The sequence below is a fragment of the Bufo bufo genome, chromosome 1 (assembly GCF_905171765.1).
Source record: "Bufo bufo chromosome 1, aBufBuf1.1, whole genome shotgun sequence".
Taxonomy (NCBI): domain Eukaryota; kingdom Metazoa; phylum Chordata; class Amphibia; order Anura; family Bufonidae; genus Bufo; species Bufo bufo.
In genome coordinates this window covers 298,974,963-298,995,661 of record NC_053389.1, presented here as the reverse complement: position 1 = coordinate 298,995,661, position 20,699 = coordinate 298,974,963, and the positions used below count along the sequence as shown (strand labels likewise).

The following is a 20,699-nucleotide window of genomic DNA, read 5'->3' as shown; positions in this document are numbered from 1 at the left end:
GACATCCTGATGCATCCTGAACGGATTACTTTCCATTCAGAATGCATGGGGATAAAACTGATCAGTTCTTTTCCGGTATAGAGCCCCTGTGACGGAACTCTATGCCGGAAAATAAAAACGCAAGTGTGAAAGTACCCTTACTCAAGTATGGCACTTACCCCAGAAACTGGACAGTTACGTATGTAGGAAAAACCGACTCTCTCACTGCATTATAGATACTCAGCAAAGTGGTTAGGGGCGTGTCTGACAACCAACTTGCTGACTGTTTCAATGGTAACCAGAACTGTGAATAAAGCTGTCAACTATTACACAGGCTGTAAATTCTTAATTAGGAAACATGATTTTTTTCTTGTTCTATTCCCATAAACAAATCGGGTAATGCACCTGTCTAACAAATACGATCTTGCCGTTATATATACTTCCTAGTATGTAATAGTAAAGTACTTTCCAGATATCCATATTTTCCATAAAACGTTGCACAATATCACTATGCACACAACTGGCAGCATTGTTAAAAGGAACATAAAACTGAGTTTAAGATAACAGTGTAGAAAATTGAGCTAATATCCCTAATATTTTCAAACTCAACATTCGCAGGCTGTCTGAGCAAAAGACAAGGGTCAGACAAAAAATGAATTGCAGAAATCTCACCAGATAAGCTGCTCCATGTCCGGTTGATGTCTCGTAAGGCTTGTTTTTCGGATATGGCCCTTTTGATCTCATCTAGAACCAGGTTCAGTTCCTTGGAACGTTTCAGGTTCTCTTGTTCAGCAGCGTGCAGTCGATCCCTGAGGGCCAGGAACTCCCTCTGATAAACATCCACCACATCCCCTGAAAATTGGAAGTAGACAAGTTAGTTTAGAGCAACCACAAATGCTCAATAAGTGCACATATACAGTATGCCCCGTAGTGAATAGATACCCCCATGAGAAGTTTGTGAAAGCCTGATGGTTTCTCTTAGACTTGTGTTTCACTAGCTGCTGCCATGTGGTCCCTTGGAAGTTCTCCTGAATACCCCCTACCAGAATAAAATGATTCTGTAGGACCTGGAGACCAGAAATGTGACAGCACAGGTATGGGATTATTTTTCAACAATCTCCCAGAAAAATGGGTACACTGGTTCAGAGATTGCCCTGTACTAGGCACAAAACAGTTTACATCCGGAATTAGTTTACCTAAAAAGATGAGGAACTTATATATACTTCATTACTAATCTTGACAAGTGCATGCTTTTCAGGACATCCTGCAAACCAGACCACTAAAGGGCCCTGTCTAAAAGTTGGAATTTTTGGGGGTCCCCAAATAGTTGGACCATTCCCAGGGCAGGGCTTGAAGGGGTTCTCTCAAGATCCCAGAAGGGTAAGTACTGCTTCAACTTTCTTCCTTCTACAGGCTAGCTGAAATGGAGAACATAAGTAAAGCCCTGGAGAACTCCTTTAAATGTTCCAACTTTGGCCGTTCACATGTTGATAACTATGTTACTGCACTGACAATTATACTGCCGTCTCAACAAAACCTTCCCTTATTTCCTGCTCGCTCAAAGTTGGCGCACGCTTTGGGTGATTTGCATTCTTTACATGAGACACTGAGGATATCTAATGAAACGACAAATAAAAACACCTAATATCTACATTTTGGGAGCTCAGATGTGATGAGAGTATCTGTCGGAAAGCTTGTAGACTGTTTCTCATAGCAACTAGCGGAAATGTCAATGCAGCTCTAGACTACTGTCCCTAATATGACTCAATATCCATAGCAGATGAGTGAAGTACTACAACTATAAAGTTACTTGGCTTATGTCTAGATATAAACTGCCATAGTGTTTACTTATAGTACGATGACCATGCCAAAAATATTACGAACCATTTGTGATGGATCTCATTGACATATGAGTATTTACTGAACAGCGTAGCACAGAATGATATCACGGAGGCTCTAAACAGTGGATATAAGGAGCACAGAAATTTTCACCAGAGTAAAGCCTCATGCACACGTCCGTGATTCACGGACGTGTGCTGTATGTGTTCTCCACGGACGGCACAGGTCCCCATTCATTTTACTGTGTGTATTTAGACATCAGTGTTTTAGCACGGTCCGTGCGTCCGTGTTTTTAGCACGGATCCATGCTCTATTTTGTCCGTGTTCACAGATTGAGCACGTCCATTGTAGTCTATGGGTCCGTGAAAAACCACGGATGCAACACGGATGCCATCCATGTTGCATCCGTGTTTCACGGATCATTAAGAAGAGATGCTCTGAAAATATTTTTTTCAGCTTTTCAGTGTCAGTGAAACACGGATGACACATAAACAGCAAAAAACGGGCACACGGACCACACACTGATCCTTCACGGACAGCTTCACGGATGCATCACTGACCACCTTCTAACTGACGTGTGAATGAGGCTTTACCGTTTCATTTTCCACCATATAAACTACATTGTTTATATGAAAGTAATGCAAAACATACAGCCTCTGCCCAAGTACTGATATTCTGAAATATCTTCAGGCAATTTCCAGAGACATTCACGTCAAATTATGGTTAGATTGTGCTTTAGTTTTTTTTTTCTAAATTGAAATTAAACACAGTTCTGAAAGTCATATAAAAAGTTCTAAAGTTCTAAAACATCACTTTCAGCAAGATTAAAAGCAAATCTACAAAAAGAATTTTTTTTATAAACATCTTTATTGAAGATTTTTTAAATGGTATAAGTAAAGAGCCAACAGCGAATATGACAAAGTAAACTGTAATAATGTATGGTAAGAAGCAAATCTACAATTTAACTGAGTTCCATTATAATCAGCACTTTAAGGTAATTTCAACATCCCTTGCTATATCCCTTGTTATACCTCACTGAAAGAGAAAATAATGCCGTTTTAAGGCGCCCCGGCAGATCTGACCAAAATGTTTCTTTATCTGCAAATAAAGCATTTTGCAGTTAAAGAGGACCTTTCACCGATCCTGACATTGTGAACTAAGTATCATGACATATACAGCGGCGCCCAGGGATCTCACTGCACTTACTATTATCCCTGGGCGCCGCTCCGTTCTCCCGTTATGTCCTCCGGTATGTTCGGGGACTTGGTTATAGTAGGCGGAGACTTAGGGGACTTGGTTATAGTAGGCGGAGTCTGCCCTTGTTCTGCTGGGCGTCTCCTTCTCCTAGGCTGTAGCGCTGGCCAATCGCAGCGCAGAGCTCACAGCCTGGGAGGTTTTTTTCTCTCAGGCTGTGAGCTCTGCGCTGCGATTGGCCAGCGCTACAGCCTAGGAGAAGAAGACGCCCAGCAGAACAAGGGCAGACTCCGCCTACTATAACCAAGTCCCCGAACATACCGGAGGACATAACGGGAGAACGGAGCGGCGCCCAGGGATAATAGTAAGTGCAGTGAGATCCCTGGGCGCCGCTGTATATGTCATGATACTTAGTTCACAATGTCAGGATCGGTGAAAGGTCCTTTTTAAAGGACACCAATTATTTAACAGACTCCATCACATATTCCATGGTCATAGACAATGTAAATGCCCACTAGACTTTCAAGGGCAGACAACGCAGTCAGTGCCAGAGAGGCATCATTTTTGAAAAGGGCTGTCCAGGAATGTAAAGAGCTTGCCTAAGGGTACAGCCACACAGTCAGGTTTTTGGACGCCAGAGAAAAGAGAAGTATCCATCCTTGATATTTTCTCTCATTTTATGATCCACTCCGGATTATTGCTTCCAAAACCATGTGTCCGTACCATAAGAACGGATATGGTATAAGGCCTCTTTCACACTTGCGTTGTCCGGATCCGGCGTGTACTCCACTTGCCGGAATTACACGCCGGATCCGGAAAAACGCAAGTGTACTGAAAGCATTTGAAGACGGAACCGTCTTCCAAATGCGTTCAGTGTTACTATGGCACCCAGGACGCTATTAAAGTCCTGGCTGCCATAGTAGTAGTGGGGAGCGGGGGAGCAGTATACTTACAGTCCGTGCGGCTCCCGGGGCGCTCCAGAGTGACGTCAGAGCGCCCCATGCGCATGGATGACGTGATCCATGTGATCACATGATCCATGCGCTTGGGGCGCCCTGACGTCACTCTGAAGCGCCCCGGGAGCCGCACAGACGGTAAGTACACTGCTCCCCCGCTCCCCACTACACTTTACCATGGCTGCCAGGACTTTAGCGTCCCGGCAGCCATGGTAACCACTCTGAAAAAGCTAAATGTCGGCTCCGGCAATGCGCCGAAACGACGTTTAGCTTAAGGCCGGATCCGGATCAATGCCTTTCAATGGGCATTAATTCCGGATCCGGCCTTGCGGCAAGTGTTCCGGATTTTTGGCCGGAGCAAAAAGCGCAGCATGCTGCGGTATTTTCTCCGGCCAAAAAACGTTCCGTTCCGGAACTGAAGACATCCTGATGCATCCTGAACGGATTTCTCTCCATTCAGAATGCATTAGGATAATCCTGATCAGGATTCTTCCGGCATAGAGCCCCGACGACGGAACTCTATGCCGGAAGACAAGAACGCAAGTGTGAAAGAGCCCTTACATAAAAGAATAACCACTACTCACCCATCAAATTCCCAACCAGTCCTGCAGCAATGATGTGTGTATGTTATAAGTGTGATAGCTGCAGCCAATCATGGTGCCACCTTCATGTACGGCACAAGACTGCTGGAGGCCCATGACTGGCTGCAGTGCTCATGTAAATTGATGTATGTAATGTCATCGCTGGATTTAATGGGAGAATAATGGTTATTTTCCTGTGTTCTACCATTGTTTGCTCTTAAAGACAACCCATTTGAACAATGTATTTTTATTATCTGGAGGATAAGCTGATTAAAACATGTCCTGCTGCATGGACCCCAGGCCATCGGCTGAAATCTGGTGGGGTAATCCATCAGCAAGTGTTCCGTTCCCCCTGAACTGATGGCTTCTCCTGAAGGAGACGCTCTTGACTGCCTCTTCCTGCACTGGTTAGCATACGCGGGTCCTGAACAGAGGCTCCATTAATAACGGATCATCATTTCCCTTCCCAACAGAGTGTCCCCCTACATGATCTGCCAATGTCAATATTTAAGGGACAGTGCTAGTGTATGTAGGGAAACTTTTTGGACAAGTGGAATGGTAACATTCAGTTACCAATGCATTAATTTCCAGGAGGACTAGCAGGGGGATGGCACAATGCAGAATTCTAAGAAAAGATGTTTCAGAATTCTGACAAAGACAAATATTTACTAAAGCAGACATGTTAGAAGAGCTGACAAGTTCTTCAAGATTAAGTTCTTTAAAGGGTAACTGTCATGTTTTCATAAAAAATCAATTTTAGCATATGTTACTGCTGCAGCAGCATTATGCATAAAGCAATCTTTAGTTTCTTCACATACCACTGTTTTCCTTGAGTTTTTCCCTTAGTTACGGCTGTTTAAACATTTACAATATGAGGACCTCCTCAAGATGACTCCTCAGCCAGTTCTCTGACGCGAAAACTGCTTTCCCTCACTTTCCATACACACTTGCTGTAGCCGGCAGCTCCCTGCCAGCCAATCAGATTGGATTACTGAGAGACACACCTCCTCACTCTGAAGCCTAATGCAGGCATGCAGTGTGAAGGACCGCCTCTCCATGTTCCTGTGTTCTTAGCAAGAGACAGACAAACCATAGCAACTGTCTTTTAAGGGAGCAGTGGAAAGGGACAGAGGACATTAAAGGGGTTGTCCGGGTTCAGAGCTGAACCCAGACATACCCATAATTTTACCCAGGCAGCCCCCCTGACAAAAGCATCAGAGCATTTCATGCTCCAATGCGCTCCCTTGTCCTGCACTGGATCGCGCAGGGCAAGAGCTCTTTTATTTACAATAACACACTGTCGGGCGAAGGCTTCCGCCCATCAGTGCCGGCTCACTGGCAGCCCTATGGAGAGCCCGGTTTGTCACTGTCATGGTCTTACCTGCTTGCTGCTCTCCTTCGTTTGACATGTGCTGGCGGCCATCTTGGGTCCTGGGTTTCTTGTAGCCTTCCACCCTGCGGCTCCTCCTTCCCCTGGGAGGAGCTGGATGCCTAGCTCATATATATAGGAGGTCTGTGGCTTCAGTTCCTTGCTTGGTCCTCTTGTGTTCACATGCTTCTAAGACTGCTGCTGCTTCTGGTTCCTGATCCTGGCTTCGTCTGACTACCCTGCTGGTTCCTGATCCTGGCTTCGTCTGACTACCCTGCTGGTTCCTGATCCTGGCTTCGTCTGACTACCCTGCTGGTTCCTGATCCTGGCTTCGTCTGACTACCCTGCTGGTTCCTGACCTCTGGCTTCGCAAAGACTCTGCTCGGTTTCACCATCCGTTTGGACTTTTGCTTTACAGCTTTATTTTCAATAAAGCCTTCTTATTTTCACTTATCTCTTGTTGTACGTCTGGTTCATGGTTCCGTGACATTAGGACCAAGCCATGAATTCTGACGGTACAGGGCCATCCTCGCTACCCACGCTGGTTGCCAGACTTGATCAGCAGGATCACCTGTTGGGTCGGTTCGCTGTGGTGTTGCAAACCCTGCTTGAACGCACGGCTCATTTCGCTCCCGTTGCCGATGGGTCGGTTGTCGCTCCTGGGCTCGCTCCTACTGCCGCTCCGGTTGTTGCGCCAGAGTCTACCCCGACACCTGTTGTTGCGCCTGCGGTGTTTCGGGGTATGACCGGTTCTGCCCCTCTTCCACAGCGCTTTGGGGGAGAGCCAACTCAGTGCCGAGGTTTCCTTAACCAGGTGGGCATTTATTTCGAGTTGCTGCCACATGCCTTTCCTACTGAGAGATCAAAGGTGGGCTTCTTGATCTCGCTGCTCTCGGACAAGGCCTTGGCCTGGGCCAGCCCTTTATGGGAGAACAACAATCCGGTGGTTGCCGAGTTTTCCGGTTTTGTTGCTTCTCTTCGGAAGGTATTCGATGTGCCGGCTCGTGCTGCCTCTGCTGCGAAGCTCCTTATGTCCATCAGACAGGGTTCACGATCCGTAGCTGAATACGCCATTGAGTTTCGTACCCTGGCAGCAGAGGTGGGCTGGAATAATGAGGCTCTGGTCGCTGCTTTCTCTCATGGTCTCTCGGATGCCTTGAAGGATGAGGTTGCAGCTAAGGACCTACCAGTTGAGCTCGAGTCTCTTATTTCTTTCCTGATTTTGATTGACACCAGACTCAGGGAGAGACCTTCCTTTAAGGAGAACCTGCGGAGGTCTTCTAACAGATTGGTGCCTACGTTTGCTGTCCCACCCGTGCCTCCCTCTCCTCCCACGCCTCCTGGGGATGACTTGTCTGGGGGTGAACCCATGCAGCTGGGGTTTGCTCGCCTGTCCGAGGGGGAGAGGGCACTCCGGAGACGCGAGGGCCGATGCATGTACTGTGGTCTCGGTGGGCATTTTCGGTTGGCATGTCCGAACCGTCCGGGAAACGCTCGTACCCTGAGATCCTGTCGGGGGCAGATCTTGGGTGGAGTCTCCTCGTCCCCGGTTTCCCGTGTTGACAAACCACTGATCACTGTTGTCCTCTCCTGGGTCGGGGGCTCGGTGACGACCCAGGCGTTGGTGGACTCTGGTGCTGGTGGTTTGTTCATTGATAGTGTGTTCGCTGCCGCCAATTCCATTCCTCTGCAGGCTCGAGGTTCCCCACTGGCTCTTGAGGCGATAGACGGCAGACCCCTTCTGCCGCCACACGTGACTCATGAGACCCTTCCAGTGGGGATAGCCATTGGTGCCGTTCACAGAGAGTCGGTCTGCCTCCAGGTTATTTCGTCTCCACACTACTCGGTGGTCTTGGGGTACCCCTGGCTCCAGAAGCATAATCCGACTTTCGATTGGAGATCGGTCGAGATCCTCTCGTGGTCACCGCAGTGTGGGGCTAGTTGCATCCATGGGTCTGTCAAGTTGCTGTGTACTTCCTCGGACTCTCTGTTGCCTCCTGAATACGAGGAGTACCGGGATGTATTCGATAAGGTGCGCGCGGTTGCCCTACCTCCGCACCGCCCATACGATTGTGCCATAGAGTTACAATCTGGTGCCGTTCCTCCTCGTGGCAAAGTCTATCCACTGTCGGTAGCGGAGAATGAGGCCATGGAGGAGTACGTGAGGGAGGCGCTTTCACGCGGACACATTCGCAAATCTTCGTCCCCGGCAGGGGCTGGATTTTTCTTTGTGAAAAAGAAGGGCGGTGAGTTGAGGCCTTGCATCGATTACAGGGGTCTCAATCGCATCACGATCAAGAACGCTTACCCGATACCCTTGATTTCCGAGCTGTTCGATCGCCTTAAAGGGGCCACGGTCTTTACCAAACTCGACCTGAGGGCGGCATATAACCTGGTAAGGATCAAGGCGGGCGATGAGTGGAAGACCGCGTTTAACACCAGGACCGGTCATTACGAATCCTTGGTTATGCCCTTTGGGTTGTGCAATGCGCCCGCAGTCTTTCAGGAATTCATCAACGATGTTTTCCGTGACCTGTTGCAGCAGTGTGTGGTAGTCTATTTGGATGACATCTTGGTATATTCTGAATCCATGGAGGCCCACATTCTGGATGTCAGACGAGTGTTGCAACGGTTACGAGAGAACAAGCTGTTCGGTAAGCTTGAGAAATGCGAATTTCACCGATCCCAGGTAACCTTCTTAGGTTACATCATTTCCGCTGAGGGGTTCTCCATGGATCCTGAGAAGGTTTCGGCTGTCTTACAGTGGCCCCAGCCCAGTGGTCTTCGTTCCCTGCAGCGCTTTTTGGGCTTCGCCAATTATTATCGGAAGTTCATCAGGGACTTTTCCATGCTGGCCAAGCCTCTCACGGATCTGACCAGGAAGGGCAGTAATTCCCAGGTCTGGCCGCTCGAGGCCATCCGAGCTTTTGAGGCCCTAAAGTCCGCCTTTGTGTCGGCTCCGATTCTGTCGCATCCCAACCCTGGGTTGCCCTTTGTCCTCGAGGTGGACGCGTCTGAGACGGGAGTAGGCGCCCTTCTGTCTCAGCGTAGAACACCAGAGGGTCCTCTGCTTCCTTGTGGGTTTTACTCCCGGAAACTGTCTTCCGCGGAGTGCAACTATCAGATTGGTGACAGGGAGTTATTGGCCATCGTGCAGGCCCTTAAAGAATGGAGGCACTTGCTCGAGGGTTCGGTGGTTCCGGTTCTCATCCTGACGGACCACAAGAATCTGACCTACCTTTCTGAGGCCAAGAGATTGACACCACGTCAGGCCAGATGGGCTCTGTTCTTGTCACGTTTTAATTACGTGGTCTCCTACCTACCCGGTTCCAAGAACATCAGGGCGGATGCCTTATCACGGCAGTACTCCGAGCTGTCCAGGGAGGAGTCGATTCCGACTTCGGTCATACCTCCGAATCAGATCCTGGCCGCCATTCGCACCAGCCTGACCTCTCCCCTGGGTGAGCAGATTTTGGCGGCTCAATCTGGTGCTCCCTCTGGGAGACCCAACGGCAGATGTTTTGTGCCTGAGGAGTTGCGCACTCGGTTGTTGCGAACCTACCATAACTCCAAGACCGCGGGGCATCCTGGAAAGAATCAGCTGTCCTGGGCTGTTTCACGTCTGTTCTGGTGGCCTTCCCTACGTTCCGACATCGCCGCATATGTAGCGGCATGCTCCGTTTGTGCCCAGAGTAAGTCCCCTCGGCACCTTCCGTTGGGCCTTCTGCAACCCATAGCCACCGGGGAGCGCCCATGGTCACACCTGGGGATGGATTTCATTGTGGACCTCCCTGCATCCCGAGGCCATACGGTCATTCTCATGATTGTGGATCGGTTTTCCAAAATGTGCCACTGTGTTCCTCTCAAGAAGTTACCCTCTGCACAAGAGTTGGCCACGATTTTTGCCAGGGAGGTCTTCCGGTTGCACGGTTTGCCTAAGGAGATTGTGTCGGATCGGGGGAGTCAGTTTGTGTCCAGGTTCTGGCGCGCCTTTTGCTCCCAGTTGGGGATTCATCTCTCCTTCTCCTCGGCCTACCACCCTCAGTCCAATGGGGCCGCAGAACGATCCAATCAGGCCTTGGAGCAATTCCTTCGTTGCTATGTCTCCGATCACCAAGACAATTGGGTTGACCTCCTGCCTTGGGCTGAGTTTGCCAGGAACACGGCGGTGAACTCTTCCTCTGGGACGTCTCCCTTCATGGCCAATTATGGGTTCCAACCTGCCGTGTTACCGGAGGTATTCTCTCCCCAGGATATTCCGGCTGTGGAGGATCACCTTTCCGTCCTACGTGCTTCTTGGGTACAGATCCAGAAGTCCCTTGAGGTCTCTGCGCAGCGCCAGAGATTCCAGGCTGATCGCAGACGAGCGCCTGCTCCTTCCTACCAGGTCGGAGACCGTGTATGGTTGTCCACCCGCAACCTCAACCTTCGAGTGCCCACTCCCAAGCTGGCGCCTCGCTTTGTTGGTCCCTTCCGAGTGCTTCGCAGGGTAAACCCGGTAGCCTATGCCCTTGCGCTTCCTCCTGGCATGCGGATCTCCAACGTGTTTCATGTCTCCCTGTTGAAGCCACTGGTGTGTAATCGTTTCACTTCCTCGGTTCCTCGGCCTCGTCCGGTCCAAGTGGGCAATCGTGAGGAATATGAGGTGAGCAATATCCTGGACTCACGCCTGGTCCGCGGTCGGTTGCAGTTTTTGGTCCATTGGCGTGGTTATGGTCCAGAGGAGCGTTCCTGGGTTCCCTCCGCAGATGTCCATGCTCCTGCCTTGCTCCGAGCCTTCCACGCACGCTTCCCTCAGAAACCGTTTTGTGCTCCGCGGAGGAGGGGCCCTTGAGGGGGAGGTACTGTCATGGTCTTACCTGCTTGCTGCTCTCCTTCGTTTGACATGTGCTGGCGGCCATCTTGGGTCCTGGGTTTCTTGTAGCCTTCCACCCTGCGGCTCCTCCTTCCCCTGGGAGGAGCTGGATGCCTAGCTCATATATATAGGAGGTCTGTGGCTTCAGTTCCTTGCTTGGTCCTCTTGTGTTCACATGCTTCTAAGACTGCTGCTGCTTCTGGTTCCTGATCCTGGCTTCGTCTGACTACCCTGCTGGTTCCTGATCCTGGCTTCGTCTGACTACCCTGCTGGTTCCTGATCCTGGCTTCGTCTGACTACCCTGCTGGTTCCTGATCCTGGCTTCGTCTGACTACCCTGCTGGTTCCTGACCTCTGGCTTCGCAAAGACTCTGCTCGGTTTCACCATCCGTTTGGACTTTTGCTTTACAGCTTTATTTTCAATAAAGCCTTCTTATTTTCACTTATCTCTTGTTGTACGTCTGGTTCATGGTTCCGTGACAGTCACCGAAACTTCAGAAAATGCCTTTGCCCTGCACGATTTAGCGCAGGGCAGAGGAGAGCATCAGAGCATAAACTGTCAGGGGGGCTGCCTGGGTGAAAATGGGGATATGTCCGACAACCCCTTTAATGAAAGCTGTTATTATAAGGTAATACAGATCTTTTGCCATCATTGACAGGCTAACTCAGGTAAACATGCCTAGCTCTAATAAACTAGCAAATTATGACAGTTACACTTTAAAGGGATTCTGTCACCAGTTTTCAACCCTGTCAGCTAAACATATGCTGCTGATCAGGGCCTCATCACGATTCCTAATGTGTGCTTATAAATGTCATCTGTGGGCTTATTTAGCTAAAAAACTGCTTTTACTAACCTGTCAGTCAAACAAATAAGGTGCCCAAGGGGATGTGAAGCGAAGCCAGGTACCGGCCGCACCCACCGCCGTTCGTGTCCAGCGCCGCCTTTCCGGACTTCTGCGCCGCCTACTAATCCTCTGTGCCGCCTCTCGCTCTCCCTCCCTCCCCCCTCCTCCTGCTGTAAGATCTCGCGCGTGCGCACAGGCTTCTGCCTGATGCGCCCGTGCAGACTTCTCCATTTGGCTTCTTACAGCGAAGTGCGCATGCGCCGGCACTTCGCTCAACCCCTGTATGCGCGAGATCTTACAGCAGGAGGAGGGGGGAGGGAGGGAGAGCGAGAGGCGGCACAGAGGATTAGGAGGCGGCGCAGAAGTCCGGAAAGGCGGCGCTGGGCACGAACGGCGGTTGGTGCGGCCGTCACCTGGCATCGCTTCACATCCCCTTGGGCACCTTATTTGTTTGACTGACAGGTTAGTAAAAGCTGTTTTTTAGCTAAATAAGCCCACAGATGACATTTATAAGCACACATTAGGAATCGTGATGAGGCCCTGATCAGCAGCATATGTTTAGCTGACAGGGGTAAAACCTGGTGACAGAATCCCTTTAAGATTAAGTTCTAAGTGAAAATTAGACCAACAAGGATATGAACATTTCCTTATTCTTAAAAATTGGACACACTAACCTGGGGATCATATATAGAATTTTTTTTCTTCTTTTATTTGTTATGTAAAATTATTACAAATGTATTCCTGACTGCTTTAGAGACATTCAAGGACAAATGATTACGTCTACATGCTTTATTCTCACTTGTAAATGTAATATTTCTACAATATTTCAAGTGGTACTTTAATTTGTAAAAATCCACAAACCGGCTCAGCCTCAGATCTACTACATTAACTAAGTTGGTTAGTATAAACATGTCTAATACATCAAATACATTACCGGAATCATGCATTCCTAGTGGAATGTATGATTTTGCCAAAATACACTGACACCAATGACTACTTATGACATACCATAATAATGCTGGACCACCAATGACTATTTGTGCGCCACGGAGCAGACACGAGAAAACAAGGCTAGATAAAAGGTCTTGCCCTGTCAATCAAAGAGGAGGAGGAGTATACAGGGCACCGAGGGGTATAGCAGTAGCAGTGCTCCAAACACTACAGCCAGTCCCCAGGTGCTCAAAATAACTAATTTGCATATAAATAAAAGTAAAGATATCTTGGCAGCGGTTCAATCTAGAAACAAAATAAAGCTAGCAATTTAATCAGCGTGATCAACTCTACCAGGCAATATGCCCGGTTTAATAGGGTTGATCAAGCTGACAGATACTCTTTAAAAGAGTTTTCCGAGATTTTAATTCTAATCACCTATCCTTAGGATAGGTCACCAGTATCTGATCAGTGGGGTTCTAACACCCGTCACCATACCAAACGGCGCTCCTGTGAGCAACGCGGCTTTCTCCATGCTCACCTAGCAGAGCACCATACATTGTATAGCGCATGTGCTTGGTATCGCAGCTATGCCCTATTCACTTCTATGGGGCTGAGCTGTGCCTAGGTCACGTGACCGATGAACTTGTCATCACTGGTTTAAGAAAAGCTGAGGGAAGGCCACAGCGCTACTGCGAGTGCCGCTGCCTTTTTGAACAGCAAATCGTCTGGGGTCCTAAGTGTTGGACCCCCACTGATCAGACACTGATGACCTGTCCAGAGGATAGGTCATAAGTATTTAAATCTTGGAAAACCCCTTTAATAAAACCTATTACAAAAAGTGTTTTTCAGCTCAAAATACATGTAAGGCTATTTTCACACTGGCGTTTCTGGGTCCGCTTGTGAGATCCGTTTCAGGGCTCCCACAAGCGGCCCAAAACTGATCAGTTCAGCCCCAATGCATTCTGAATGGATAAGGATCCGTTCAGAATGCATCAATTTGGCTGCGTTTGGTCTCCGTAGCGTTTTTTTAGACGGTCACTAAAATGCAGCTTGCAGCGTTTTGGTGACTGTCTGACTATGCGGAGCCTAACGGATCCGTCTAGACTTACAATGTAAGTCAATGGGGACAGACCCGTTTTTTACTGACACAATATTGGTGCAATTGAAAACGGATCCGTCCCCATTGACTTTCAATGTAAGTCAAGACGGATCCGTTTTGACTTAGACTTTTTTTGGGATGAATAATGCAAACGGAGGATCCGTTATTAACGGATACAAGCATTTGCATTATTCGTGCGGATCCGTCTGTGCATATACAAGATGGATCCGCACAAAACGCGAGTGTGAAAGTAGCCTAAGTCAATAATATAAAAAGAATGGAAGGTGTCCATGGCATTTAAATGATAACATTCTGCAATCACTAGAGGGAGCTTGGGAGCTTGCTGCATGATATTTAAAAGACAGCTGCCCACATTTACCAACGTGAGTGCACCTAGAGCTTGTAAATTGCAGCTCAATATTTGCTTTGTGATTTAGCAAATCTAGTTTTACAAAAATACACTGCACCAAGGCTTCACTGGAAAGGGACATGGCCTAAGATACTACATCTTCACCCAAAACTTCACCAGAATTTAGACATAAACTTCTGTTGCCAAGGCCATCAATATTAACCCACTGCACAACCCCTTTAATACATTCCTCCAAAACTTTTCTGAAAAAACAGAAACAGGGTGAAGAGTTACGGGTGCGGCTCCCTAATGACTTCTACACTCCCTGCTTAGCTTATAGGGAGAGACCTGTCAATCAAACAAAGCCAGGCAAGACAAAAGTGAAGCGGAGCCATCCAGAAGATACTTACCCTGCAGTATGTCAGAGTAAGGCCTCATGCACACGACCGTATTTTGTTTCCGTGTCCGTTCCATTTTTTTTGCGGATAGGATGCGGACCCATTCATTTTAATGGGTCCGCAAAAAACGCGGAAAGCACACAGTGTGCTCTCCGCATCAGTATGTCCGTTCTGTTGCTCCGCAAAAAAATAGTGCATGTCCTATTTTTTTCTAGTTTGCGGACAAGGATAGGCATTATTACAATGGATCCGCCAAAAAAATGGATACGCAAAAAAACGGATGCCATACGGAACGTCATCCGTTTTTTTTTTGCGCATCCGCAATTTGCGGACCGCAAAACACATACTGTCGTGTGCATGTAGCCTAAAGCACAGTCCTATGTAATGTAGGGGCCTGTTGGTAAGGCAGCATGAATCTACTGACTGGTTCTCTTTTAATAGGTATTTAAGAGCCCCAATTTTTGATACTGAGATCAAATCTACTGTAATGACAAAGAGTTAAAGGATAAAAGTCTGTCTGCCTGCAGCCTCCTCTAGGGGGTACTTAGAAGTTTACTGCACACTGCTTTAATATCGAGTTCAGTGTAATAACAGCATACAATACCTTCCCAAAAGTTTCGTATTCAACCCAGTAGTATAGATTTGGAAATCTGTATCTGACCAGAATGTTGAACCTAAAACAGACTAGAGGCTCATTTACTAAAAACCTGTGTTTTACTTGCACCAGCCAAATTTATTAAGCGCACGCTTCTTAAGGGGGCTATCCAAAGAAAAGTATTAGTATGCAATAAAAAAAGGCATTTTAAATAAGTACTAGGGCATTATACATGGAATAAAATATAATTTTTATGTACATTCCTCTTTGGTAGCGCCCCCTGCTGTTTATCCTTCTGGTCCACCTTTTCCTGCATTCAGTAGCTTAGTAGCTTCCCTGCTCTCTTCGTCCTCTCAGTTCTTGTGTAGTGATCTTACACTGAAGCAGCCCGTACACCTTTCATTTATTCATCTCCACTTATAAATGCATAGAAATATATAGCTACATTTCTCTATACAGTGTAGAAAAAAATGGTGGGGGCATTACATACCATATGTATCTCTGGGCTATATGTGAGGGGCTATTTTCTATGGAAGGGAGGAAGGAGTTAACAAAAGCCAACTTCAATGTATCCAGGGAGATGTGATGAGCTACTGTCCACTCACAAAAAGGCAAGCAAGTCCTGCAGATATGTGAGTAAGAAAAGAGTTTTAAATTTGAGGATAACTCAAATGTGGCATAAATTATAATAAATGGGTATGGTTGGGTAGGACCAAGCCTACCTATTTAAGAAAAAAATAGCATGAGCAGTGGAAAATCACTAATTTTTGTGCAACAGCTGTTGTTTTTTTATGTCAGCGAATGGCTGCACAGCTGTGAAAAATTCCCTCCTTTAGGTGAAATTTAGTTTAAGAATGGATAAAACGTTGTGTAAGGAACACAGACAACAATTCTACCAAAGGCTGAGTCTTCTACAGTGGACATTTGTATAATAGGAGATAAACAGGTTACTTGGCAGCTGTAAGATGAAGTTTAAAGAGGACCTTTCACCTCTTCTGACATGTCTGTTTTAACCACCTCAGCCCCCAGTGCTTAAACACCCTGAAAGACCAGGCCACTTTTTACACTTCTGACCTACACTACTTTCACCGTTTATTGCTCGGTCATGCAACTTACCACCCAAATGAATTTTACCTCCTTTTCTTCTCACTAATAGAGCTTTCATTTGGTGGTATTTCATTGCTGCTGACATTTTTACTTTTTTTGTTATTAATCGAAATTTAACGATTTTTTTGCAAAAAAATGACATTTTTCACTTTCAGTTGTAAAATTTTGCAAAAAAAACGACATCCATATAGAAATTTTGCTCTAAATTTATAGTTCTACATGTCTTTGATAAAAAAAAAAATGTTTGGGTAGAAAAAAAATGGTTTGGGTAAAAGTTATAGCGTTTACAAACTATGGTACAAAAATGTGAATTTCCGCTTTTTGCAGCAGCTCTGACTTTCTGAGCACCTGTCATGTTTCCTGAGGTTCTACAATGCCCAGACAGTACAAACACCCCACAAATGACCCCATTTCTGAAAGTACACACCCTAAGGTATTCGCTGATGGGCATAGTGAGTTCATAGAACTTTTTATTTTTTGTCACAAGTTAGCGGAAAATGATGATTTTTTTTTTTTTTTTTTTTTTCTTTCAAAGTCTCATATTCCACTAACTTGTAAGAAAAATAAAAAGTTCTATGAACTCACTATGCCCATCAGCGAATACCTTGGGGTCTCTTCTTTCCAAAATGGGGTCACTTGTGGGGTAGTTATACTGCCCTGGCATTCTAGGGGCCCAAATGTGTGGTAAGGAGTTTGAAATCAAATTCAGTAAAAAATGACAAGTGAAATCCGAAAGGTGCTCTTTGGAATATGGGCCCCTTTGCCCACCTAGGCTGCAAAAAAGTGTCACACATCTGGTATCCCCGTACTCAGGAGAAGTTGAGGAATGTGTTTTGGGGTGTCTTTTTACATATACCCATGCTGGGTGAGATAAATATCTTGGTCAAATGACAACTTTGTATAAAAAAATGGGAAAAGTTGTCTTTTGCCAAGATATTTCTCTCACCCAGCATGGGTATATATAAAATGACACCCCAAAACACATTCCCCACCTTCTCCTGAGTACGGAGATACCAGATGTGTGACACTTTTTTGCAGCCTAGGTGGGCAAAGGGGCCCACATTCCAAAGAGCACCTTTCGGATTTCACAGGTCATTTTTTACTGAATTTGATTTCAAACTCCTTACCACACATTTGGGCCCCTAGAATGCCAGGGCAGTATAACTACCCCACAAGTGACCCCATTTTGGAAAGAAGACACCCCAAGGTATTCCGTGAGGGGCATGGCGAGTTCCTAGAATTTTTTATTTTTTGTCACAAGTTAGTGGAAAATGATTATTTTTTTTTTTTTTTTTTTTTCATACAAAGTCTCATATTCCACTAACTTGTGACAAAAAATAAAAACTTCCATGAACTCACTATGCCCATCAGCGAATACCTTGGGGTCTCTTCTTTCCAAAATGGGGTCACTTGTGGGGTAGTTATACTGCCCTGGCATTCTAGGGGCCCAAATGTGTGGTAAGGAGTTTGAAATCAAATTCTGTAAAAATTGACCTGTGAAATCCGAAAGGTGCTCTTTGGCATATGGGCCCCTTTGCCCACCTAGGCTGCAAAAAAGTGTCACACATCTGGTATCTCTGTATTCAGGAGAAGTTGAGGAATGTGTTTTGGGGTGTCTTTTTACATATACCCATGCTGGGTGAGATAAATATCTTGGTCAAATGCCAACTTTGTATAAAAAAATGGGAAAAGTTGTCGTTTGCCAAGATATTTCTCTCACCCAGCATGGGTATATATAAAATGACACCCCAAAACACATTCCCCACCTTCTCCTGAGTACGGAGATACCAGATGTGTGACACTTTTTTGCAGCCTAGGTGGGCAAAGGGGCCCATATTCCAAAGAGCACCTTTCGGATTTCACTTGTCATTTTTTACAGAATTTGATTTCAAACTCCTTACCACACATTTGGGCCCCTAGAATGCCAGGGCAGTATAACTACCCCACAAGTGACCCCATTTTGGAAAGAAGAGACCCCAAGGTATTCGCTGATGGGCATAGTGAGTTCATGGAAGTTTTTATTTTTTGTCACAAGTTAGTGGAATATGAGACTTTGTATAAAAAATAAAAAAAAAAATAAAAATCAGCATTTTCCACTAACTTGTGACAAAAAATAAAAAATTCTAGGAACTCGCCATGCCCCTCACGGAATACCTTGGGGTGTCTTCTTTCCAAAATGGGGTCACTTGTGTGGTAGTTATACTGCCCTGGCATTTTCCAGGGGCCCTAATGTGTGTTAGGTAGGTAAATGACCTGTGAAATCCTAAAGGTGCTCTTTGGAATATGGGCCCCTTTGCCCACCTAGGCTGCAAAAAAGTGTCACACATGTGGTATCGCCGTATTCAGGAGAAGTTGGGGAATGTGTTTTGGGGTGTCATTTTACATATACCCTTGCTGGGTGAGAGAAATATCTTGGCAAAAGACAACTTTTCCCATTTTTTTATACAAAGTTGGCATTTGACCAAGATATTTCTCTCACCCAGCATGGGTATATGTAAAATGACACCCCAAAACACATTCCCCAACTTCTCCTGAGTACGGCGATACCACATGTGTGACACTTTTTTGCAGCCTAGATGCGCAAAGGGGCCCACATTCATTTTATGAGGGCATTTTTAGACATTTGGATACCAGACTTCTTCTCACGCTTTGGGGCCCCTAGAATGCCAGGGCAGTATAAATACCCCACATGTGACCCCATTTTGGAAAGAAGACACCCCAAGGTATTCAATGAGGGGCATGGCGAGTTCATAGAAATTTTTTTTTTTTGGCACAAGTTAGCGGAAATTGATATTTTTTATTTTTTTCTCACAAAGTCTCCCGTTCCGCTAACTTGGGACAAAAATTTCAATCTTTCATGGACTCAATATGCCCCTCACGGAATACCTGGGGGTGTCTTCTTTCCGAAATGGGGTCACATGTGGCGTATTTATACTGCCCTGGCATTCTAGGGGCCCTAAAGCGTGAGAAGAAGTCTGGAATATACATGTCTAAAAAATTTTACGCATTTGGATTCCGTGAGGGGTATGGTGAGTTCATGTGAGATTTTATTTTTTGACACAAGTTAGTGGAATATGAGACTTTGTAAGAAAAATAAATAAAAATTCCGCTAACTTGGGCCAAAAAAATGTCTGAATGGAGCCTTACAGAGGGGTGATCAATGACAGGGGGGTGATCAATGACAGGGGGGGGTGATCAATGACAGGGGGTTGATCAATGACAGGGGGGTGATCAATGACAGGGGGGGGTGATCAATGACAGGGGGTTGATCAATGACAGGGGGGTGATCAGGGAGTCTATATGGGGTGATAACCACAGTCATTGATCATGCCCCTGTAAGGCTTCATTCAGACGTCCGTATGCGTTTTGCGGATCCGATCCATCTATCAGTGCATCCGTAAAAATCATGCGGACATCTGAATGGAGCTTTACAGGGGGGTAATCAATGACAGGGGGGTGATCAGGGAGTCTATATGGGGTGATCACCACAGTCATTGATCATGCCCCTGTAAGGCTTCATTCAGACGTCCGGATGCGTTTTGCGGATCCGATCCATCTATCAGTGGATCCGTAAAAATCATGCGGACGTCTGAATGGAGCTTTACAGGGGGGTGATCAATGACAGGGGGGTAATCAATGACAGGGGGGTGATCAGGGAGTCTATATGGGGTGATCACCACAGTCATTGATCACGCCCCTGTAAGGCTTCATTCAGACGTCCGGATGCGTTTTGCGGATCCGATCCATCTATCAGTGCATCCGTAAAAATCATGCGGACATCTGAATGGAGCTTTACAGGGGGGTGATCAATGACAGGGGGGTGATCAGGGAGTCTATATGGGGTGATCACCACAGTCATTGATCACGCCCCTGTAAGGCTTCATTCAGACGTCCGGATGCGTTTTGCGGATCCGATCCATCTATCAGTGCATCCGTAAAAATCATGCGGACATCTGAATGGAGCTTTACAGGGGGGTGATCAATGACAGGGGTGTAATCAATGACAGGGGGGTGATCAGGGAGTCTATATGGGGTGATCACCACAGTCATTGATCACGCCCCTGTAAGGCTTCATTCAGACGTCCGGATGCGTTTTGCGGATCCGATCCATCTATCAGTGCATCCGTAAAAATCATGCGGACATCTGAATGGAGCTTTACAGGGGGGTGATCAATGACAGGGGGGTGATCAGGGAGTCTATATGGGGTGATAACCACAGTCATTGATCATGCCCCTGTAAGGCTTCATTCAGACGTCCGGATGCATTTTGCGGATCCGATCCATCTATCAGTGCATCCGTAAAAATCATGCGGACATCTGAATGGAGCTTTACAGGGGGGTAATCAATGACAGGGGGGTGATCAGGGAGTCTATATGGGGTGATCACCACAGTCATTGATCACGCCCCTGTAAGGCTTCATTCAGACGTCCGGATGCGTTTTGCGGATCCGATCCATCTATCAGTGCATCCGTAAAAATCATGCGGACATCTGAATGGAGCTTTACAGGGGGGTGATCAATGACAGGGGTGTAATCAATGACAGGGGGGTGATCAGGGAGTCTATATGGGGTGATCACCACAGTCATTGATCACGCCCCTG

The 20,699-nt window shown here is 46.6% G+C and overlaps 1 protein-coding gene across 1 annotated transcript in view; it reads right to left on the bottom strand.

The window, feature by feature from the left end:
• The window catches only part of MGAT4B (alpha-1,3-mannosyl-glycoprotein 4-beta-N-acetylglucosaminyltransferase B), a 528,860-nt gene that overhangs the window by 265,841 nt on the left and 242,320 nt on the right, over positions 1-20,699 (bottom strand). The window contains 1 exon segment of the mRNA XM_040440884.1: positions 652-831. Within this exon segment, the coding sequence (XP_040296818.1) occupies positions 652-831 (180 nt within the window).